This window comes from Myotis davidii, unplaced genomic scaffold (assembly GCF_000327345.1).
Source record: "Myotis davidii unplaced genomic scaffold, ASM32734v1 scaffold710, whole genome shotgun sequence".
Taxonomy (NCBI): domain Eukaryota; kingdom Metazoa; phylum Chordata; class Mammalia; order Chiroptera; family Vespertilionidae; genus Myotis; species Myotis davidii.
The window spans coordinates 1,733,055-1,757,365 of NW_006284328.1; the positions used below are offsets into that span (position 1 = coordinate 1,733,055).

At 43.1% G+C, this 24,311-nt stretch overlaps 2 protein-coding genes across 4 annotated transcripts in view; both read left to right on the plus strand.

The window, feature by feature from the left end:
• Positions 1 to 17,147, plus strand: part of RBBP5 (retinoblastoma binding protein 5) — a 27,667-nt gene extending 10,520 nt beyond the window's left edge. For 2 of the 3 annotated variants that reach the window (XM_006754404.2, XM_015569530.1), the window contains exons 4-14: positions 1,793 to 1,933; positions 2,655 to 2,817; positions 3,883 to 3,992; positions 5,253 to 5,372; positions 5,461 to 5,614; positions 5,707 to 5,778; positions 6,854 to 6,971; positions 8,114 to 8,183; positions 8,553 to 8,782; positions 9,548 to 9,739; positions 15,223 to 17,147. In XM_006754404.2, the coding sequence (XP_006754467.1) occupies positions 1,793 to 1,933; positions 2,655 to 2,817; positions 3,883 to 3,992; positions 5,253 to 5,372; positions 5,461 to 5,614; positions 5,707 to 5,778; positions 6,854 to 6,971; positions 8,114 to 8,183; positions 8,553 to 8,782; positions 9,548 to 9,739; positions 15,223 to 15,251 (1,399 nt within the window). In that variant the 3' untranslated portion in view covers positions 15,252 to 17,147. The remainder of the gene's footprint in view (positions 1 to 1,792; positions 1,934 to 2,654; positions 2,818 to 3,882; positions 3,993 to 5,252; positions 5,373 to 5,460; positions 5,615 to 5,706; positions 5,779 to 6,853; positions 6,972 to 8,113; positions 8,184 to 8,552; positions 8,783 to 9,547; positions 9,740 to 15,222) is intronic. The other variant, XM_006754405.2, reaches the window with a different exon arrangement.
• Positions 17,148 to 18,261: 1,114 nt separating this feature from the next.
• TMEM81 (transmembrane protein 81) lies at positions 18,262 to 19,821 on the plus strand. The gene has a single exon (XM_006754406.2). It carries the CDS (start codon positions 18,568 to 18,570, stop codon positions 19,345 to 19,347), a length of 780 nt encoding a protein of 259 aa, XP_006754469.1. The 5' UTR covers positions 18,262 to 18,567; the 3' UTR covers positions 19,348 to 19,821.
• The last annotated feature ends 4,490 nt before the right edge of the window (positions 19,822 to 24,311 follow it).

Below are 24,311 nucleotides of genomic sequence, written 5' to 3' on the forward strand. Positions count from 1 at the left end.
TGTTGGGGTTTTTTTGGTCATTCCACTTATTTATGCATTCATTGGGTGATTCTTGTATGTGCCCTGACCGGAGATCGAACCGTGACCTCCTGGTTCATAGGTCGATGCTCAACCACTGAGCCACGCCAGCCGAGCTGGTTTTTTAATTTTAGTTATAATTTTCAATTATAAAGTTCCCATTTCAGTTCTAATTTGTATCTTCTGTTTCTTTGTTGAGACTTTTCGTGTTTGTTTTTTATCCCCATTTATTTCAAGCATGTTTGCTATTTCTTATTGAAACATTTTTATGATGGCTGCATTTAAATCCTTGTCAGATAATTCTAAATCTATGTTATCTCTGTGTTAGTATCTGTTGATTGACTTTTCTCATTCAAGTTGAAATTTTCTTTGTTCTTGGGTGGTAGTGATTTCCATTTGCAACTTGGGCATTTTAGGTCTTGTGTTGTAAGAATGTAGAGCTTATCTATTATTTAAATCTTGTGTTTTAGCAGGCCTCCTCTGCTACTGCACCAACGGGAAGGGAGGGCACCATCTTGTTATTACCTGATGGGTTAGAAGCCCACGTTTCTCATTTGGCTGCAATATGCTGGGTGAGATTGGAAATTCAGGCTCCCCACTGGGCCTCCTAGGCTGATACTGTCCTGCCTGGAAGTGCTTTGTTCCTGTTCCCCACCTGGTCTAACTAATTCTGTGGCTGAGATCCTCATTACCAGCTGGTGGGCGTGAAAGACACCAGCTAGGAGGGAAGAGTGCTGTGCTGTAAACTGGGCAGTAGTAGAAGTCTAGACTCTCTATTTAAACCTTGTTGACGGGGGTTGCAGTTTTTCCTGTGGTGGTTGCTGGAGTAAAGTGACTATTGTCTAAATGTTTTCTGTCTGGTTTGTCCTTTCCTGGTCCTTTGGTCAAAGAAAACAGGCTCTTCTCCAGCCTTTTTGTGTGTGCCCATTGGTATTACTGTGTTGTTGGCTTCTCCATCACTTGGTCTAGGATATGGGAGGCAAAAAGAACACCCAGTGAACTGTTAAGTCATTTCTCTATCCTGCAGTCTCTAGCCAGTTGTCTTCTCTCTGTCTTTCAGAGTCTTTTCCTGTTTGTTTGTATATAATGTCTAGGTGCTTAGCTATAGTTAGCAGGAGGAATTCATTCCTTTCTTAATTATCTTATATATATAAAAGCCTAATATGCAAATTGTCCCCTCGGAGTTTGACTGGGAGTTTGATCGCTCGCTATGACGTGCGCTGATCCCCAGGATGTGGTGTGGAATGAAGGAAGGCCCTGGCCAGCAGCCGGCAGCCAGAAGGCCCTGTTTGGCCCTGATGACTGGCCAGGTCTAGGAACCCTACCCATGCACGAATTTCATGCACCAGGCCTCTAATTTTAAATAACCGATATTTATCTTTATTATTTGTTTAGGCTCTGAAGGTACTACTGCAGGAGCAATCAGAAAGCTCAGATACTCCCTCTCCACCCCTAAGAAAATAACCTTTTTTTTGTTAAATCAACACTTAAGTGCTTGCTGATTGTAGACTAATATGTTCATGTTCTTTCACAGAGCCACTTGTAGTGTTGTCTTGAATTGTTAAGACCTTCTGTTATTAGATATGAAAATGTCACAAAAACATTCTTATTTATTGCTTAGTTGGGAGAGCTTGTTGAGGATATGTTTTTAAAAAAGAAATATTGACCCTATATAATTAGGGCAATAATGTGACTCAAGCGGTTTTGCCCATAAGAGTGGTATGATATACTTTACTTTAAAACATGTGCTAAGTTACTCTTTTTCCCTTCTCAGCTGGAGTCGAGATGGTCATAAGCTTGTGAGTGCTTCCACTGATAACATAGTGTCACAGTGGGATGTTCTCTCAGGAGACTGCGACCAGAGGTTTCGGTTCCCTTCACCCATCTTAAAAGTCCAGTATCATCCACGAGATCAGTATGTTTAATCTGAGCTGTTCTTCCTGGGGTGGGGTCTAATTTTATATGGATTAGTTCCACGCTCATGACAATTTCAGTTTAAGGTTTTGGGAAGCAAATTCACACATCCCTAGACCTTCCACAGAAAAAGTCTTCCTGTCTAGGTTGGCTCTACTAAATAGATTTTAAGGAGTGAGTTATATAGTGAAAAACTGGCCAAAAATAGGACTTTGGAAATGGACAAAGATAGGAATAAGTGTAATAACTAGTCCTTGACCTGTCCTCTTCCCTCCCCATTTTTGGATTTCTTTAGTAGAAGAAATTATTCAGTATTAAACTGCATTTAAGAAAGAATTATCTAATCATTCTGTTACCCAGACATAACTGTCTGCATTTCTCTGGTCAAGTTCTCTTTACATATAAAGGTGGTTATATAAAGCTCACAAAGCACAGATATGCCATGTTACATGTTCTTAAATATGTATTTTTTACATGGTTTTCATCAGTATTTTACTTAATTTCATACATATTTTACTAGTTTGATACATTTTTATTTTCAGTGATTACATTTTATTTTGTCAAGGTAGGACTCCATACCTATTCAGTCACTTCTCTATCATTAGACAGTTAGATTTTAGGTTTTCACTATATTCAGTTTGCTTGGGCTAGAAGAGTAAGTGAGGGTATCAACCTTCTGATACCAAAGCAACAGCCAATGTACTATTCATATTTTTAAACAGGAACAAGGTTCTCGTGTGTCCCATGAAATCTGCTCCTGTCATGTTGACCCTTTCAGATTCCAAACATGTTGTTCTACCGGTAGACGATGACTCGGACTTGAACGTGGTTGCATCTTTTGATAGGCGAGGGGAATATATCTATACAGGAAATGCAAAAGGCAAGGTAAGCCTAGAAGCCAGCAGAATACCCCTCAGTCGTCCTGTGCTTTGCCTCATTTCATGTGTACTTGTGCTACTTTCTTTTACCCCCACTCTAAGCATGCCTCCTGCAAATACGGCTTATTTTTCTCTCATGCTTAATAATTTCTGTTTTTTGGATTTAGAGTGGTCAGAGATTATGTGGCCTAGAAAAAGATAGAAGGGCCTTTACTGGGTGCTACTAAGGAAGGGTCATTTCTAAATTATATTACTGCTGGTGAAAATACTTAGTTCTGTAAATATTGTATAATTCAGACTAGCATAACCTGTAGTTTTGTAGAAGTCAGGTTAGACAAGTGCTAAGGTACCTTTTAAGCTTAGAGTTTGTAGTTCCATTAGGCACCTTGATTTTTTTTAACTAGGGCACATTGTAGTAAAAAAAAAAACAACATAAAGTACATACAACATAAAATTTAGCACCTTAACCATAAAATGTATAATTCATGAGTATTAAGTACATTCACATTGTTGTGCACCCATCACCTCCATTCATCATCTTGCGAAACACTAAATAATAGCTCCCTACTCCCTGCTCCTACATCCCTCCCTCTCCCTCCAGCCCCTGGTAACTATCATTCAGTCTTTATGAATTTGGCTACTTTAGGCACCTCATATAAATGGACTCATACAGTATTTGTCTTTTTGTGACGGGCTTATTTCATTTAGTATAATATCCTTAAGATTTATCCATGCTCAGCATGTGCCAGAATGTCCATCCTTTTCAAGGCTGAATAATATTCCGTTGTATGTATGTACGTTTTATTCATTCATCTGTTGATGAATACTTGGGTTGCTTCACTTTTTGATCATTGTGATTAACACTAAACATTCTCTTTTAAGAATAGATTAAGACACTGTCCTTTATTTGAAGAGGTAAAAGGCAATACCAGTCAATCAAGTTGAATACATGGGAATAAAGATGTTTATATTTTTACCTAGTCTCTCCCAGTTTTAGAAACAGAAGCCAGATCCAATTACTGTAAGTTACCTGAATACTTACTTACTTTTAACTTTTTTTTTTAAACTTTAGATTTTGGTCTTAAAAACAGATTCTCAAGATCTTGTTGCTTCCTTCAGAGTAACAACTGGAACAAGCAATACCACAGCCATTAAGTCAATAGAATTTGCCCGGAAGGGGAGGTGAGACCTTGTCTTTTTAGGGACAGTTTTAAAATTGAGTGGAATGCAAAAATACCTTGGTTCACACTTTTTGTGTATATTTTACTTATAATTTTGTAAAAGTTTACTTTAAACATGGTTATTAGAGCCCGGCCAGTGTGGTTCAGTGGTTGAGCATCTACCTATGAACTAAGAGGTCCTGGTTTGATTCCTGGTCAGGTAACATGCCCGGGTTGTGTGTTTGAGCCCCATTGGGGGGCATGCAGGAGGTAGCCCGTCAGTGATTCTCTCTCATCATTGATGTTTCTATCTCTCTCTCCCTCTCCCTTCCTCTCTTAAATCAATAAAAATATTTTTAAAAATGGTTATTAGAAACTGTTAATATCTGGTTCTTAAATTTACTGCATTGAGCCAGCATTTACTAGTACATCTTCTTTATCAGGAGGTTATCAGGCAGTTGCTTTACAGAAAGAATATCTGAGTGATATGTGCGGAACCAGTGCCTGGCAAGTGGTTAGCACTGGGTAAAGATTAGCTATTATTATAATTAGAATAGATGTCACAGAATTCACAGAGTAACTGAACATACACTTTACTCACATAAAGCCAGCCTGTTTACCCCTTTAATTTCCAATGTTTTTCTGGTAAGTTTGCTTATCCAGCTAGAAGTAGATATATCAACAGAGACAAGAAGAAATAGGTTGTCAATAAAAGAGGTAACACTCATCCTGTTTCATGTAGGAACACCATAATGCTTTGGGGACATTCTCTTCAATTAAGAAAAGGTTTGTCAGTAAAGTCTGGAAGAAGGGTGTGCAATAATATATTTTAGACAAATTTCTAAAGTTATTAACAGTAATAAACAAAGGAACATTTTAAATTGAAATAGTTTATGAACTCCTTAAGAAGAATATATTGTGTATGAAACAGGCCAGAGAAATGAAGTATTTATATACATTTAACTGTATTCTTGGGAATTCAGCAAGCTGGTTTCAATTTACAGTTCTTGAATCTCAGTCAGTACTGATGACTGGTTTGTTAGTTTGCACAGGCAGGGTTCAAGGATGCACAGAAGGTATATAATATATTTTCACTTCAAATTAAATTTTCATTTGGAATGTGGCAGGTAGATGCATAGGCATTTGAGCACATTACTTAGGTCTTTACTCAGTTTCTCCCCAGTTTATTCGGTGTTTTATGGTACTGTTCTAAGTAACAGGCTGTAATAGAAGATGTTAACGGAAACAGATTCCTGACTTGTGATTTTCCTCCTTTCTGCAGTTGCTTTTTAATTAACACGGCAGATCGAATAATCAGAGTTTATGATGGCAGGGAAATCTTAACCTGTGGGAGAGATGGAGAGCCTGAACCTATGCAGAAGTTACAGGACTTGGTCAATAGGTGGGTAGCAGACCCTAGAAGAGTGTGTGCTGATGTGTAACCTGGGCTCAGGTTCCAGTTTTCCTTGGGTGCTTTCTGTGTCCCTTAGGACCCCATGGAAGAAGTGCTGCTTCTCTGGGGACGGGGAGTACATAGTGGCCGGGTCAGCCCGGCAGCACGCCCTGTACATTTGGGAGAAGAGCATAGGCAACCTGGTGAAGATCCTCCACGGGACGAGAGGAGAGCTCCTGTTGGACGTGGCTGTGAGTAGGAGGAGGGGTTGCTGCTGTTACTTCTGTAACCGACGTGTGGCTTCCTTCTTAGACCTGATTGTTCTTTCCTTTGTTAAATTTAGTGGCATCCTGTTCGACCCATCATAGCATCTATTTCTAGTGGAGTGGTATCCATCTGGGCACAGAATCAAGTAGTAAGTATTTTTCTAGTTTAATTACTTTGAAACTAGGAATCTTTTTTTTAATCAAAGAATTTTACAAATAGTACACTAAAAATTACCTTATTTACTTTTTTTGCATATGATTCTTTTTATTTATTGATTGATTTCAGAGGGGAAGGGAGAGGCAGATATGGAAACATCAATGATGAGAGAGAGAGTCATTGATCGGCTGCCTCCTGCATACCCTCTGCTGGGAATCAAGCCAGCAACCCAGGCATGTACCCTGACTGAGAATAGAACCCTGACCGGGTCATAGGTCGATGCTCAACCACTGAGCCACACCAGCTGGGCTTGCATATGAATCTTGTAACCTAAATAGGTTCAGTGCACTGAGATTTGCCTTATTTTGATGGGATGGTCTTGGGTGATAGCCAATTTACTAGTTGTTTTCAGCGAGAAGTCTAGTGGACTTTCTGCTACATTTTCCTGTTTCTTTATCTGAGATAGATTATTCTTTTGCTTTTATTTTCAGCTCAGTTTCTGCTTTATATCTTGGTTTTATTTTAAACACCTTTCATTATATTTATAATCAGTGTACTCATAATCAGGCTAATATATGAAATATTTGAAGATGTTGGGCCCTAGAATTTCCTTTACTGACTGCACTTTTTGGGTTATAAAGCAATATTTGTTAACACCTTGGAGTATGGTTAACAACAGCCCAGAAAGTGTGTAGAACTCTGATCATTTTGCCTTACTTGCCCTTTGGGGCAGTACCGAGCAAGTACAGGGTGGAGGTTTGGGCTTTGGATTATTGCCTCAGTGAAGAAGAGTAAGTGGGAGTTGGAGTTGATTTTACATCTTAAAAAGATTAAAGATGGCAGTTTGGTTTTTTTTTTATGAAAGAACTACAGTTAATAACTTGGAATGTTTAAGGTAGGCAATACCTTAATATAGTAAAACCTATAGATACCTGATTGTCATTATCCATCAAATTTGATCTCCGAATTCTAAGTTGTTTTCATGTGTAAACCTCTCACATATGTAATTAGTGTCTAGAGCACAGACTTGCTTTCTCAGACGGCTGTGTACTCTGTTTGTGGTGTAGGAAAATTGGAGTGCCTTTGCACCAGACTTCAAAGAGCTGGATGAAAATGTAGAGTACGAGGAAAGGGAATCAGAGTTTGATATTGAAGATGAAGATAAGAGTGAGCCGGAGCAGACAGGTAACATTTCTCCATTGCAGACAGTATTTCTCAAAGGAAAACTGATTGCTTTATTTAGTATTCCTTTTTAATTTGTGTTGAAAGTTTACTTCATCATTTAGTCTAAAACGTCACCTTTTTCAATTGACTAGGGCTTACATGGACATTATTACTAGGATTTGCCAGCTCTCTTGACATTTCACTTTGCATTTCCTGGTCAGTTGCAGATGGTAGTTGAGGGTTTACCTGCAGCAATTAGCAAAGCTCCCACACATGCTGAGTCTCAGCCATGTCATGTGTTGTCTCTCCTTGTCAGTAACGTGACGGTGAAGAGCTCAGGCTCTGGAGTCACATTGTATTCGGAACTTATTCCTTCAACCTGAATGTCCTCGTGTGTATAAGAGTGGGGATAATAGAGCCTGCCTTTTAGGGTTATGAGGAATGGATGAGGTACTGCACCCAAAGCACTCAGTGTAGTGCCAGCTCTGATAGGCATCCCGTTATGATCATGATCATTGATATTTTTCTCTATCTTCTGAACTTCCAGGTAGGAAACTTCTTGAGAATAAAGATTTGAGTTTTTATCCCATGGTGTCTAACACAGGGCTTTATATCTAGTGGGAGTTTCAGTATGTGAGTGCTCATTCTGCCCAGTTGGCACTGTCAGTGAGTAATTAATGCCACAGATCACCTTGATGGTGCTGGAATTAGGTCCCTATTTTGTAAGAATAGGGAACTTGCACGCCTTATGTGTGTTAGCAGGACCACAACATGTGCTAGACTGTATTGGTATGATTGGATTGTGTTCTGTGAAGCTTCAGACTTTCACATAAGTTGTTTTCCTTCTCATCTACTTAGCACATTGAACATACCTTTACTGTAGCACTTACTATGTTGAATTGAAATGATCTGTTAACATCTGACTTCCCAGTTAGACTATGAAGCTTTTACTGAAGAACTGTTTCCAAGTGTCTTGGTTTCACCGTAGTCCCCGTGCCTTGCACATGGTGGCAATTAGTACATATTTGTTGAATGATTAAATAAACGAGCCGTTTGCTTCTCCTCCTTGGTTTCTCCTGAATTTCCATTCATGCAAATCATTGAGCCACGAGTGAAAAGCAGTTTTGCACTTTTCACGCCTCTGCTGTCTGTCTGTCCGGCAGGGGCTGATGCTGCTGAGGATGAAGAAGTGGACGTCACCAGTGTGGACCCTATTGCTGCTTTCTGTAGCAGGTGAGCCACCTCGGGGCTAGGCCTCAGCACGTTCCTCCTCTGCAGTTCCCCGTGGCTGGCCCTTCAGTCCCATCTGCTTATTAGCCCCAAGAGATACTTGCTTCTGTGTACATGAAGTCCCTTCCTTTCTCCCCTCATAGAACATCTTAAACCAGAATAACTCATTTATGCCACTTAATTTTACTACTGATTTTATTAATCAGGCTGTTTGATTTCCTTTCATTCATGCTGGTTTTCTTAGAATTCCAGATCCATACCTGGAATGGCTAATGGTTAATAGAGGTGATTCTGTCCTAGAAGAAGGGTTATTGGTTTAAGCAACTGTCTCCTCTTTTTTTCCAATCCCTTGTCTGATCTTATTCCAAATAGTGATGAAGAGCTGGAAGATTCAAAGGCTCTATTGTATTTACCCATTGCCCCTGAGGTAGAAGACCCAGAAGAAAATCCTTACGGTCCCCCACCGGATGCCGTCCAAACTTCCTTGATAGACGAAGGGGCTAGTTCAGAGAAGAAGAGGCAGTCTTCCGCAGATGGGTCCCAGCCACCTAAGAAGAAGCCCAAAACAACCAATATAGAACTTCAAGGAGTTCCGAATGATGGTAAGAGCCACCCGCCTCTTCTCCCTGCCTCCTGAGAGACACCACTTTTTATTCTTCACACCATCTTGTAGTTTCCTGTTTCAGTGATTTTACCTTAAAGGAATTTTCCCATGAGTCTGGACAACTTTGTAATGATTTCATGTGCTTTCAAAATGGGAGGTTCTGCCCTCTGTACTTTGCCTAAGGTGACGACACACGTTCAGTTTTCTGACATCTGGCTCTGAGTTTGTTTCACTGTGCCACCATTTCCATCGCTGCTGCCCTCCCCACCCCTGAAGAGTTTATCAGGTGGTAAAGTACTAGTCAGACTTGGACAGCCTTCTTTCTTCCTACATACTCTTTGCAGTCTGACTTGGGGAGCCCTAATAATCACGTGGTTGAGTCAGGATTCTTACCTGGGACTCTCTAGTTCCAAAGCCCGTTTCCTCTCTGTTCTCACATGACATTTTGGTTGTGTGCATTCCTGTTCTGCCTTGGTGTGTTCAAGGTCAGTGTGCCTTTCAGCTACTTTTTCCATTTAGAGCTGCTGTGGTTTGGTGCGGTCCACATAGGCTATATGTGCCCTTTGGCCAAGCAACTATTTCTCAATGGCCATTCTTTGTATAGTTTTATAAATAATAAAGCAAATTTTTCTCCTTGTATTAGTGGATCTGGGCATAAGGGCAACATCCTTTGCTCCTGGGTAGGTGGCATGCCATGTGCTTAGTTGGGGTGATGGGGCTGGCGGTTCCGGATTCCTTTCCATGCCTGTCTGTCCTTTTACAGAAGTCCATCCACTACTGGGTGTGAAGGGGGATGGCAAATCCAAGAAGAAGCAAGCAGGCCGGCCTAAAGGATCAAAAGGTAAAGAGAAAGATTCTCCATTTAAACCGAAACTCTACAAAGGGGACAGAGGTTTGCCTCTGGAAGGATCAGCGAAGGGTAAAGTGCAGGCGGAACTCAGCCAGCCCCTGACAGGTAAGGACACATGGGAGCGCTGTCCGGCTTGCTTTGTGGCCTTGCTGTGTACGGCCCGTGACTCCATGTTCCTGCAGCGCTTTTTCTTCCTTCCTCCTTTTTCCAAGTGGCAGGTGTTCTCTGAGTGTTAAGCTTCCAACAAGGGCAGGCTCAAACAGATTTGGCTTAATCCCGTGACTCTTAACTTGGGTCCCTAAATAGGTTTAAGGGTCTGCATTCCCTTGATACTATGTGAATGCAGAATATTGTGTGAATATTATCGGAATTCATGACCCGAAAAGGGGAAACAACCCCTAGTTTAATTCATTCCTTCACCTGTATTTGCTCTTAGATGTTTGTTTTGTCTCAAATGAAAGAGCCATGCAGATAACCAGAACTGTAAGCTTGCTTTATATAGCCCCTGACTATTTAACTGTGGCCTCTCTCCCTTTCTCCCTCCCTCCCTCCCTCCCTTCCTCCCTCCTTCCCTCTCTCCGTCCTTTTCATTCTCTCTCTGTTTCTCTGCCAGTGGTCTAGAAGCAGTAATTAAGTTGTTGGTAGTACTATCATGATAAAAAAAGAAGATGAGTTGTTTTTTTGTTTTATCTTTCAAACAAGAGATTACCAAAAAGACAGGAACTACAGTATCTTTGTAGCTTCTTAACACCTAAGCCTTTTGAAACTTACTGAGTTTTCTCACTTTTAATATGATTGAGGAATTTTTATTAGGGGATGGGAGAACAATTTCAATTTTCTATCAAATATTTTTCACTCTAGGCTTTGGTCTCTTGTTTGGAAACTAGTAATCAAATTAGAATCCATTTCTATTCAAACATTGTTGGGTTTTGGAAACTTTGTTTTATGTACAAAGCGTTACTTTAGTTAATACAGTATTCTCAGTTTTTCGGTGGCTAGGTCAGTAGACTCAGCGCCCCAATGATAAAATATCTGGCTGTATTCAGGGCCCCCCTCCGCCCCCCTTGTTTTACAATTGTAATGAATATATGATGGTGAGATGCACTGGGATGTGAGATAGAATTCCTTGCTTATACTTAAGTCATTGTGCACATGACTTCTCTTCTGCAGAGAAGCTGAAGCAGGATCAGTGACTCATCATTTTGAGTATTCTGCCTCAAATGAGCTAGACTTTAGTTTTTCACCGCCCAACACCTTACCACTGAGAACCCCCACTTTTCCCAGCATTTATGGTGCTTCACTGATAGTTATCACCTCCACATTCAAGCTACCGAAGGCTCGGTCTGTATATTTTTAAATAGCCTAAAAGAGTTATATGGGTATCGTCAATAAAGGTTGCAGATTAGTAATTGACATATTAAGTAAAATTGATTCTTTTATCACCCACTTCTTGTACACTTGCTACTACAGAAGACACAATTTAAGGTGTAAGTAGATTTTTCTGGCCCACAGAGCCAAAATGCTTCAGGGTGATTTAAAAGTTGGCCAAGCATAGTGAATTAATTGAAATATTCTAGGACATAGTCTCCTAGCTCCTTCAAAAGCAGCCTGTAATTAATCATTTGCTTTGTGATAGTAAATGTATGACAAATAAGCCATTCAGTTTTCTCTCAATGATAGAGTGATTTCAACTTTTATGTTTAGTTGGTGTGGTCACTAGCAGTAGCTAAATATCTCTGACATTCGCCAAACTGGGTTTCTGTCAGGCACCCGGTGAGGTGCTGCTGGTGTTTGCAGTGTAACAGCAGTGGGTTCTCAGCTGTGCTTCAGGAAGGTCTGGAAGAGTCAGAATCACAATGTTGGCAAGTTTCCTCAACCTTAAAGGAATGGGCCCTTTTATTCAGTAAACTTTTCAAAATACTGAATATAGTTTTCAGGGATACTTTGAACTAGATGTGGACTACATATTTTAGTACTGGTACAAATCAGCATTTCAGAGCTCCTTCTAGAAAGAGTAGAAACCATTATCAGGGGCCTATTGGAAGTTTGTTTCCACTCACTTTGCCGACTAGGTTAAATGAGGCACAACCTCATTAAAGACTAGAACCTCTATCCTGGAATAGCTGGACACTTCAAGCTGGATTTTTATTTCTACATTAGGTACTTGAGTTGGTCAACTATAAGTAGACACAACTATTTTAATAGCTTTACCCTTTACAAGAACTAGAGGAGATTTTTATATAACAGAGCCAGGGTGATGACACATTTTCTGACAACACACAGACAAAACAACTGCATAGTTATTGCAAACATTTCACCAACTTCTCATGGCTGTGTGCATGCGTACTTCCCCATGTGTAGGCTTCCTTCTGCTGTTTTCTCCTTTCTTCTCTGGCCTTGGTGCCCTGACCTTTTGCTGAATGGAAGCCTCAAAACTGAAATGGTCAGATTAAACTCGAGTTTGCTGAGGGGCAGGGTCATTAAGAAACCTCAAAGGGGCCTTGTGGTGTGGTTCCAAGACTTTCTCGAAGAGCTGCAGCCAGCTTTGTTGACCAGCTGCAGTTTGGTTAGGATCGTTGTGATGGCTGCAAATCTGGGGAGAGTGGTGCAACTGGGGTTACAGATAACTCCAGTAGAAGCCTCCGTTGCAAGACAACCCATCATATTTTTGTGTAGGATTTTTCGGGCAAGAGTGGGGCTTCATCCAATACGATGGTCAGCTTAGAGGGCCCTGAGCAAGCACAGGTGGCTGGCACAGGCTGGCTGACACACGCTATTAATTTCCAGATAGTCCCCCAAGGCCATAGAGATAAAAACTCTGGTATTTGAGTTTCATGTTCTTCCACGCCTTGGAGATTATCAGTAAAACGCAGCATACAATCACTGTAGATAGATTTCCCTGAGGTATTCAGAAATGAAATCTGACCCAGAATGCCTGAGGCTGAACCGTCCTCAGAAATCAGTTCAGGTGTTTGCTTCAGCAGCACATACACTAAAATTGGGATGCTCCAGAGATGAGCATGGCCCCTGTGCAAGGATCCCCCCCAAATCAATTCAGTCTGATGGTCAACTCAAGGTCGCCTCCCTCAAAATGCCCTAACTTTGCATTCGAACTAAATGATTTGAAGGCAGGATTATAAGTGTAGGTTGTGTTACTGCTCAAGTTACATAAATGACAACTGTTAATATCTACAATTTAGGAGTTATTGAAGAAACCGTTTGGTAAGCCCTGATTAGCCCTGATGAAGCTACTATAGTGTGTTCCTATTGCAACAGCACGTTATGCATTTCAAAGGGTGGTTGGAAGACACATAAGTCATATAGAAATAATCTGCTCTCTGGAATCTAGAGCCACAGAAAATTCTTCCCTATCAGACAGCTCCTCGGCATTGGATAACATCCATGAAGACACACTTTCTATGATGAGGGAGGACCCATCCGTGAAGTGTGGTGAGGGTGACCCTGACCTTGGGACTTTTTGGAAAGACCAGACCAACACGGCACTTACCAGGTTCCCCACAATTTCCTTATTAGCTACTCTCCAGAGGACAGTCCTCAGATCAAAACGTGAGATGCAAGCAGAACCACCAGTGTCCCCGTTGCCCTGTGGCCGCTCAAGGATTGCCCAAGAACTAGGGCTCCTTGGCAGTAAACATCAGTGGCAAGTGTGACAAAGCTGTGGTCTGTCAGCATATGTGGTCTAAAGGCTCGTGAGATGGTGGGCGTGAAGGGGTTGGTGTGCACTTGGGTCTAATGGGAGTGCAGGGACCGAGATGAACAGAGGCGCTGCTTCTGGGAGTGGACAGGCAGGGGGAGATTTCCCGGAGTTTGGCCTCCCACTACCCCGCCTAATGCTGGCCCACCACCCCGGGCCTCCTAACCATCTCCCGAATCTGAGATTGTTTGAATGCTTGGTAGCGAGTGACGGTTTTAATTCCCTCCTTTGCTTTTTAAAAAATTATCAAATAATTCATGAATGTCTGCTAAAATCAGACGACTATTTAGATATTCTTTCTCATTCTTTGTGATTTTTATTAGCTGACTAAGGTAATGTTTGAAAGTCAGTATCAAGCCCTGGCAGTTGTGGCTCAGTTGATTGACCATCTATGTTTCTCTCTTTCTCTCTCTCCCTCCCTCCCTTTCTCCCTCTCCCTTCATCTTGCTGTAAAATCAATAAAACACATTTATTTTAAGAAATCCATTTCCAGTATTCTCTTAGGCCACTCTGGCTTGGGCTGCTATTGGAAGGTACTACTAGTAGCTGCTCATCTTCAGCTGAATTTTATGTTATTGTAGATTGCCTTTCTGTTGCAACTAAATAATGCGTGTCCTTGAGCAGACTAAATTGCTTGGAGGTCTGGTCTTGTGCTGCTGTTTCTGTGTACCTTGTCTTGCTCATAGTATGATTGCTCTGGTTTTGGTTTATTTTGGTTTTCCTGTCATGATTTAGGCTTAAAATGTCAATGTTGTGTTCATTTTAAACTGTTAAAACTAGATTGATTAGGGTATGTACCCGAGGGGACAGTCAGCAAAACTAACAAAGTGTTAAGTGGCATAGATTCTTTTATCTTGAGACTCTTACAAAATGGACTCAAGAGATTAATCATTAAGTTTTTGTTGAGAGAGACCTGCATAATAGGTGCTCACTACACTTTTATTTTACTGAACTATATAAAGTTTAAATCTGATTTTTGACAATATAGCATCCAGGAAGAGTTTATAATTTCAGTCTGTTCTCAGGCAAATGGGAATATATTTTTATTGCCAGTTTTCATTTGTGCTTTAATTTTTACTTTAAAAATCAGGTTTAAAGCAAAGGGTATAAATGGGTACTTCCATAACTTGGGCCATTATTTTTTAACCATTTTCCCTCAAGTGGCATGTTCTCCCCCATTCCCAATAACACCTGGGAGGATTTTCTTCACCTTGTTCTCTTTTTACACTTCCTAGTTAATATTTCACAGCAGCCCATGTAAGGATGTCCCTCAGAGCTTGAACAGCTTCTATGGAACAATCAGGAAAGTGTTCATTTGATTTTACTATTGAGGATTTTATTTATTGATCAGTTGTTGGCACATAGAAATGCCAACGGTAGTTTTCATTAACATTTCATCCTACTTGGAATTCTAAGGTGATGATGAGAATGTCACTTAAGGAATAGGGGTGCTTGGGAAAGGGTTTGTTGCTCACTGTTAATCACTTAGTGTCTAATTAGTCTCATATATGAAAGATTTGAAGATGCTGGGCCCTAGAATTTCCTTTACTGACTGCACTTTTTGGGTTATAAAGCAATATTTGTTAACACCTTGGAGAATGGTTAACAACAGCCTAGAAAGTGTGTAGAACTCTGATCATTTTGCCTTGCTTGCCCTTTGGGGCAATCCCGAGCAAGTACGGGGTGGAGGTTGGGTTTTGGATTATTGCCTCAGTGAAGAAGAGTAAGTGGGAGGTGGAGTTGGTTTTAGCTTAAAGTGGGGGGATTCTTAGTCCATGTGTGCTTGTCCTGCATCATTCAGCATCCATCAGTGTTTTGTGAGTAACTGGTCTAAGTTGATACTAAAAGAAATCTTTTTGTGTCTGATCTCTAGCAGGGGGAGCAATCTCTGAACTGTTATGAAGATCCTTGAAGTGCTTCAGTCTTCCCCACTTTTCCATCATGTGGCTTCTGGACACTGTTCAGTCATTTGAAAGTGACTTTAATTTAAAGCAAATGCCTCTGCTTCGCCCAGGAGGTGGAAGGAGTGAATTTTATGTTTGAATGAAGAAGTGAATTATGAACGAAGAGTATACGTCCCTTCCCTTTCAAGCATAAGTCCAAATAGGCTCTCAGGAATGCGGATTTGTGAAGACATCACATGGGAGTTTGACTCATTTACACTTTAATATGAGTTATGTTGTGGAGAAAAGATATTTGTTTTGCTCATCTAATCTCACTGTACCCCGCATCATTTTGACCTGTCTCCTACCTGCCTTCTATCCTCAGTGCACGTCCTTGAGTAACTTGTTCTTATCTGAAATTCTGCTACCAGTATCCTTGGAAAACTTGTTGCATATTCTTCCATTTTGAAACTTACCCTTTCGCCAGATTCCTCCTGTATTTCCATATTGTGTACAAAGGATGGGCAAAGAAGAGAGTGCTTGAAACATTTGACATTTGTAGAAAGGGGAGAACGATGAGAAAGGCCCCTCTTCCCAATGGACCCCATTTTGCTCAAGCTGGGCTTCAAGAGGGGTTTTTGTTTTCCTTTCACTGCATGTTTCCCTCCAGTTTGGTTCATTCGCATTAATCATGTTTTGTGTGTATGTGTAGTTTTTTTTTTTTTTAAGGTAGCTAGTTTCATTTGTCTCCAGCAAAGAATCATCAGTAGTTTATATTGCTTCACTTGTGCTGGCTTCCAGAGATGGAAACAAACAAGGTGTCTCTCAACAGGCTTTTTTTTTTTTTTTTTATTGGGGCTGGGGAATCTATGAAAGAACTACAGTAAAACCACCCAAAATCAAAGCAGCAGCCACAGTTCAAATCACAGACGAAGGAACAAAACTTTCTTATCATTGCTTGTGAATATCTGTCCTTCTGTCAGTCATCGCACCTTCCCCTCCTTGTGTCCAAGCTCCTTTTCCTTATGACATGTTCCAGTCACTTCCTTTCTATGAAAGGTTGCTTAGCTTTTAAAAATTTTTTTACATCTTGCTTTTGCTGTTCTTTTATATAAAAGGTAGCATATTGGATGGATGTGTACATTAGGTGTTTGAAATTCTCTGAAAATCCAGAGTATAACCAGATGTGTGTATGTGGGGGGTTTGGGGGTGGGAGGTCACTGGTCTGAGGAGAGCTTTTAGCTGACCGGCGTGCTTAACATGCATCATCATTTTCACAGTGTTTTCAAAGGGGAGTTTGCACATTGCTTGTTGTGAAATCTCTATCAGCTGGTGGGCGCTCCTCTAGGAGCCAAACAGGTTGGTTACCTTTTGGATTTTGGGATAGAAATCAAAGTAGAGCACATCAGTAAGAGCCTCTGTCCTCTTCCATCTTTTTGAACCAAAATACTCAGTGGTTGATGAGCTGTCCTTGAGTCAGTTGCAATATGTCTCTATTTTTAGATGCCACTATTTTTTCCTCAAATGCTTGTTTTGTGAATTTCATTTCATATTTCATCTCAGACCAGTGGTTGAGATTAGTAGGTGGCTCACTGACATATTTTCATTTGCAGACATTCCATTCCAAATCTGTGTGCTATGCACTGCAATAGTGTGCCAACTGTGATACAAAGGGTTCTGGCAGCAGCTCCTCATAATTATTTATGCTTTTGGAATTTTTTTCAGCTCCTGAAATCTGTCCATTTCAGCGTGATTGTCTCAATTTGTACAATATAAGCGTATTACCTTCTTCCCCTTGTCATGCCCCTCCTTCCGTTTTCTAATGTTCTGTAGTTTTGTACAAGACGAGACTTAGCCTTGGGTACTTCTTGCTGAAGCTTTAATGCTTTGTAAATAAAATTGGATGTTTATTAAAGAACAGGTGTAGATGCGTGTTGTAGGCACTCACCACTTCTGAAACTCACCTGCCCCTTTGCTTTATGAAGGAAAAGGATCTTTCTTTGTGAAAATACAGAGCTGGGACGGGGAGGGATGCTCAGGTAACCAGGTTTCTGCCTCTGGACAAGATTATAAATAAACCGTTCAAACAAAAGGTGTGAAAAAGATCATCTAGGAATGATCTCTTCATATTTTTAAATTCAGTATAAGTGTGTGTACTGACTCAGTAGAGGCGCCAGTGCTAGGAGGTGTTCTGCAGGTTATAGAAACGCATGCGAGGAGCTTCCTTCCGAGGAGCGTAGCACACGTGAGCACAGTTCAGGTCCCCTTTACTGGCCCTTCCCCCTACATTAAATAGCTTCAGAACCCACTGAATACGAGTCATCTCTTAAGCAAGATGTTTCCTAAAGGCTAGTTAAGTGTTTGATTTTAATCATCACGTCTGAGTGCTTGCCTGCTAATCTTTTCTATTATGTGACAGAATACGCCTTTGACATCATAGCTGTTTCATAGCAACACCGGCCCAAGTGAAAGATGAGCTGCTCTAGCCTCCAGAATGAAGGGCACAGGCCAAGAGTCATGCGTCCTCTCCTCCAGAAAATACCTTCGGTGCCCTTGGGAAGGAAAAGTGCCTGGGAGATGGAGAGCTGCCTTTAGTCTTGGTACCTTGCTGGGAACAGTTGATTTTAAAAGAGCTCTTGGCCCTTGTCTTCATGAATGTTCATTTCTATGTAAAATTCCTCACACAGGAACAGTGTCTCTCACTTGACAAAGTATTTCCGTGTACACTTTTTCAATGGACGCTCAAAATGACCTTCCTGAAATATACATGAAGGTTTTAACTTCCAAAGGAGAAATCAGACAGCGGTGCAGGAAGGATAAGTCACTTGCCTTCTAGTCCAGCGTTCTTAATCCTTTTTATAGAAGGTTTAGGAGCACTGAGAGTCAGTAACTTAGTTCAAGTTAGTCCTCTCTTTTAAGACTTGATTTCTTATTTGGTCAGATTTAACTGCGGTTTTGAAACCCTTTAAATTAGGTCCACAATTTGGCGGGGAGAGGGAAGAGTGAGGGAAACTCACTCTGAAGTCATGTAGTTGTCTTCCCAAGAGGCGGATTTAAAGTCATTGAAAGAATGGAAAGAAGGGGTTGGTAAGGGCGTCACTAACAAGCAGAGGTGGTAAAGCAGCAACATTGTGACTCCTGCCTGTGGTCTCACCTGTTAATAAGGACTGGACTTTGGCTTATGAAGTGGCAATGTTTTATTGACAATGCATGCATCCTGTCTTCCAACTTTGAAGGATATCTCATGTCGAAGGAATTGAGTTAATGATATCATGGAGGATTCGACTGGCACACCTGGAGGTGCTGTCCGAGGGCGGTGACATGTCTACTGAGACATGACGACGTTGGCCACGAGTTTTATCCTTGGAAGCCTGGTGTTGGCCTTCTGTCCGCCTTTTGTCATGACTTTGCCTAAAACACTGGCCATCCCTGAGAAGCTGCAAGAAGCTGTGGGGAAAGTCATTGTCAACGCCACCACCTGTACGGTCACCTGTGGCCTGGGCTATAAGGAGGAGACCGTCTGTGAGGTGGGCCCCGATGGAGTGAGAAGGAAGTGTAAGTCTCAGCGCTTGGAATGTCTGACCAACTGGGTCTGTGGGATGCTCCATTTCACCGTTCTCGCAGGCAAGAAATTTGAGCTGAGCTGTCTGAGTTCAGACATCCTGGAGATCGGGCAGGAAGCGTTCCAGTTCACCTGGAGGCTTGCTCGGGGCATCATCTCCACGGATGATGAAGTCTTCAAGCCCTTCCGAGCCAGTTCCCACTTCGTGAAGTTTAGATTTATTCACGAGGAGGACTCTGGGACCTACCGGTGTGATGTGCAGCTGTTAAAAAACTTGAGACTTGTCAAGAGGCTCTATTTTGGGGTGAGGGTCCTTCCTCCGCAGCTGGTGAAGCTGGATTTTCAGCAGTCCCTCACCGAGGACCAGAAGTTAGTAGATGAGGGCCTGGAAGTGGATCTGGGTAACTATTCCAGGCCTCCCCGTCCACCATGGAGAAAGAAGGTGGCTATAGCCTTGGGAATAGGAATTGCTAGTGGAGTGATTGCCAGTGTATCATTGGGCATTGCCTTGTGCAGTGGGCAGAGGGTGGGCCATAGCAATGCCAACCATTAGACCTAATAGGCCTTGCTCCTGAAGGGCTGGCTGCCCAGGAAGTGGGACTTGACTGCTCAGGAAGCCAAGCTCGATTTTCAGGGGAGCGTTCTGGCTGCCTGATTGTGGACCAGCCAGAGGGAGGGCTTCCAGAGCCAAAAGAGCGAGTGGGGATGTGGAGAAGGGACAGCATCCTGGTAGCAATGGTCAGTATCTCAACTGTGTCCCAGATGGACCTCTTCTTGAACTTCCCTGCCCACGAGGTACCCAGATAACCTTACTGCACGCATCTCCCCTTCTGCTGGGAACAGTTCTGTCTTCCAAACTTGCATTTATTTTCTACCCTTCACATCTTGAATGCCTCTTCTCCACTTCCTCCCTCTGAGCAGCATAATCACATAGAAGGGTATATTAGTAATAGCTTTTCTAGTGGAAACACTTTTTTCCTCAATAAAAATAACGGACAGTAGCTGAATGGAGAGACATCTTTCCTACTCTTTAATTAAAAATCACTTGCGTTTGTTTCAGTTGTCCCATAATCAGTTGGGCTTTCGTTTTCCTCAAATTTCTTAGAATAGATATTGAACAAATTGCTTTGTAGTGGGGCATAGGCCCCTGTGTACCAGAGCCAAGGTTAGCAATGACATCTGACTCAGTATATCATAGACCCTCACTAAATGTTAATCATTTATTAGCCCCTCTCCATCCTCCCAGGTGAACCCTCCGTATTCAGTGTAACATTGATTCCTGGCAGAACACGGAGTCTTCATCTGATAGGTTTCCCCTGAACAGTTCCCTGGCTTGCTCCCTTCTTCTCTCCTAGCTCTCTCTGTGCCCTGGAGCATGTGTTCCTGGAAAGGTCAAGTGTATTTGGTTTCTTACAGCAGCCCAGGCCCCTTAAGGGAGGATTAGTACCTTCCTCCATGGGAAATCCAATCTAAGACCCTCAGAGGCCATTCATACTGTCTGAGATAATTGGCTTGTAGAACCAGCAGGGAAAAGGCTCTTGACTGCAGCCAAGCTAATTCTGAGAAAATTATAGCATTTCTTCACCTCACGTCTCTCTGGCTACAGAGGAGGTAGTAGAAACCAAGACTTGGACCAGTGGTTCTCTTCAAAAAACCCAAAACAAAACATCAAACCCACAGAGAAGTTGAAAGGTTTGGTGACAGCCATAGACTCTTTACCTAAATTCATCAACTTTGAACATTTTGCTGCAATGATCTTCCTAAATACTGATTTTCCTGAACCACTTGAAAGCTAGTCACAGACACTGTGGCCTTTAGTCCTAAATTATGTATGCACCTCCTAAGAAGGGCATTCCCCTGTGTGACGGCAATATCTTCATCACATCTAAGAAAATGAACTGTTCCCTAATGTCACCTAGAATTGGCGTGTGTTTTTAATTTTCCTAAAATCTTAGAGCTTTTTCATTTAATTTTTGACCCAGGAGCAAGTGAAAGTTAACATATTTCATTTGGTGGTTTCTCTTACACCTTATTTTACAACAGATCGGCAGCTATTTTTGTTGTTTTTCATGACATTGATTTGGTTGAAGACTCTAGCTAGGTCAGTTGTCTTGAATATTGTCCCAAAATCTGGATTTGTCATTGTTTCCTGATGATAAGCTTCTGAGGAATGAATCTTAAACATTTTGACAAGAGCTTATGTAAACGATGACATGTGCTTACTGCATCACCTCAGTAGGTGCATGATGCCAGTTTGAACTGCTGTTGCTAGGCCTCTCCAAAGGTATGGGGGGGGGGGCAGGCAAAAGTAGGTTTACAGTTAGTACATGAAAGTTTATCCTTGTATTTATTTGTATTACAACCGTAAACCTACTTTTGCCCACCCCAGTATATTTTTCCCTTTTGTAATTAATCTGTGGGATGCTACTTTGTGATTATCTGGTTTTCTAAAAAAATGTCCACAAACATTTTGGAATCCATTCATGATCCTTACGATGGCATGTGGGGGTTGCAAACTGTTGATTCTTTACATTCCTCATTTCTGTGTTTATTAGCCTGCAGTTTTCTGTAAAGAAGAGCTGCTCTTTTTACTCTTTATTTTTGAGGTCTCAATGGATCCTCGTTTTTAGTCAGCAAATTGTATATAATCCATTACTGTTGTCATGTTTTTGATATTCAAATTGTCCCCAATTTTGGCTAGGAGGAGTCCCTTCAAGCCAGCTCTTCTGTCCTTTAGATGTGATCTCGTTTGACTTCGATTATGTCCTTGCTTCCTCGTACAAGAGTCTCAGGCCCACATTTGGACTTTCTCCAAACCGGACTCTGCTGTTTCTCCAGGGAGCTCTGCCTCCTGTGAGTGTGGGGATAGACACCAAGGGCTGGGGCCGGAGGTGCTTACTGCACTGGGAGTCACCGCTTTTAGGTCCTTTCGGTGTCCTAGAGACATAGAAACCACAGGTCAACGCATGTTTGTTTTGTGGGAGTGGCCTAGGACAGTGGTCGGCAAACCGCGGCTTGGCAAACCGTGGCTCGCGAGCCACCGTTTGCCGACCACGGGCCTAGGACATTCCGTTTCATAGTGAAGACCTGAGGACCACTGGCCTAGGCCGTGCACAGGGAGTCTTTACTACTGCTCTTATTTTGAGATCTTACTTTTTACACACACATACACGCTCCCCTCCCTTTCTCTCTACCTCAGAGGGGATGGGTTTCAGAAGACCTGGGTTCTGCTTCTGTTTCTACTTTTGACTGTGCAATGGAGCAAGCTCTGACCCTCAGGTCCTCATCTTTGAAACACGTGATTGTAAGGATCAAATGAGATCCTGTGAGTAAAACTGCTTGGTAGACTGAAGGACTGGACATGAGTGGGGCAGAGTTATTACTGATGTCTGTTAGTTCACTGCCTGACAGTTTGCCGGAGCCGTCAGGAGAGAGCGTACTATACTTTCTTTCAAAGGCCATAGAAACAACATCTTTGTAGGTAACTCGGGATGATATTGCTGAGGAGGGAGGAGGATGGGGGGCGGGGTACGGTTCCACATTTTACAGATGGAGACACTGAGACCCAAGAGGAGCCAAGTCACTTCTGTCACTTCTGCAGCAAGTCAGTGGCCACGCATGGAAGGCATGTTGTGCAGATCTAGGTTTATAGCCTCTGTGCATGGCACTCTTGAATTTTGACTCTTGAGAATGGGAAGGGATTGAACAGGGAAGAAAACAAAAGGCCCTCGGGTGTGTTAGTGAAGACTCAAACCCAATTCAGTTCATTGAATTCTGTGCATGGAATCAATCAGCCTTGAGGAGCAAGGAGATGCTGGCTGGACTAAAATTTGGGGTCTAGAGTGGCCAGTGGTCCCAGCAGCCCCTTTGGGTGCAAAGTGAAAGGGATGAGCCTGTTGGGGTATCATTGCCATCCATGTTGGCCCCTCAGGGGCCACTGTCAGCTGGCGTTGCTGCTGCTGTTGCTCCAGGCACAGGCTGAGTAGCGAGTAGGGGGCCTCTGCCTGCTGAGCACGGAACGAATGGAACACAGGGCTGCACAAGTGGCTCCCTGCGCGCGCTCAGACGTAAGGCGAGTGTGGCCGGTGTTGGCTGATGCTGCGAGAGGTTGCAGCTGGGAGCGCTGACTAGGAACTCCAACTCTCCTGGCTGCTGTGAGCGGACACTGGAGGCACCTTTTCTGCAGGTGGGGGTCGCTGTCTCTGCAGGGAGAAGACTGCCCTTGGGTAGAGTTGAGTCAATACCTCCAATGTCTTAACCCGGGGCACCTTGAAAGAGTACCATCACACAGGCACTGTTGACGGCCCATCCTGTTGTCTGGCAGAATGCCCGCGTGTGCTGCTTGGGCTGCCCTAAACGTGGCTGATTCCCCCCGCAGGACTGCATGGAGCAGCACGGGCTGTACGTTGTGGTTGCCTTGAGTTGTCTGGGGGTAAGGGGAGGTATGGACAGGAGTCCAGGGTTAGGGAACAGGAGGAGGGGGAGGTGTGTTGGGGCTGATGATAAAACACCCACAGCTGGCGGGCTGCCTCCACAGGTGGAGAAACCGTCTTTATTTCAGAACTGCCTGCTACCAGAGTCAATAACTATCGTTACAAGAAGTACAAGAGAGAGACAGACAACAGGCCAGTGGGAGTGGTTCTATCTGAACAAACACCGAGTCAGGTCCCTGGTCCGAGGAAGCCCCAGGCCTTGTGGGCCGGAGCCTTTCTCAGCTTTGCAGGCCCTGGAGAGGTGGGTAAGTTGGAGTGCGGGGACCAAGGCAGAGCCCAGCCCAAAAGGGCGCTAGGCTTCCTGGGCTCTAGGCGAAGCTACCTGACCCATTTTTCCCTTCTCCAGTTTCCTTCTATGGTACCTTCCCCAAACCTATGACCGTATACATAGACAGCTACTGGGCACCTCTTTCCATGGGGCTCATTGGCGTCCCTTTAAAATGCCTCGCTAGTCCCTCATACCACTCCAGGAGCCTCTGGCAACCTCATTCATCCCTAGGACACAGCCCAGTGAGGCCTCCCCAGGGAAATCAGCACCACACCTGGGCCTCAGGCCGGGTTTGAGGACACTGCTGTCCCTGCGACAGGAGCCCAGGTGACAGACCTTCTGAGATCAGGAGGACAGTCCTCTGGCTGGGAAGGGATACAGAAGTAAAATCGTCAGCCAGCCTGGGCTCTAGTCCAGAGCACGGACTGGGTAGTTCTCGGATGGCCAGGAGGCAGTGCTGGGCATCGGGCTGCCTGGGTGAGCTCCCTCCCTCTGTGATGCGGCGGGGCCACCGCAGATGGGCGCCCCGGGACTCCTATGCCGGCACCTTTGGGTCTAAGGATCTCAGCCCTGGAGGGACAACCCACAGCATCTCCCCCGCTCCAGGCCCCACCTCACTAGACTCCAGATGCCCACCTTCCTCAAGGCTTTCTTAGGAAGGTAGAAGCTTCCTGCTATCCAGGCTCTCCTTGCAGGCATTTCTGTCTCACTTTAGTCTCTATCAAAAGAACCCCTTCCCGCCCAGCCCCCCCTTCC

Coding starts and splice junctions, on each gene's coding strand:
- TMEM81 (XM_006754406.2), top strand. CDS start 18,568: ATGACGACGTTGGCCACGAGTTTTATCCTTGGAAGCCTGGTGTTGGCC.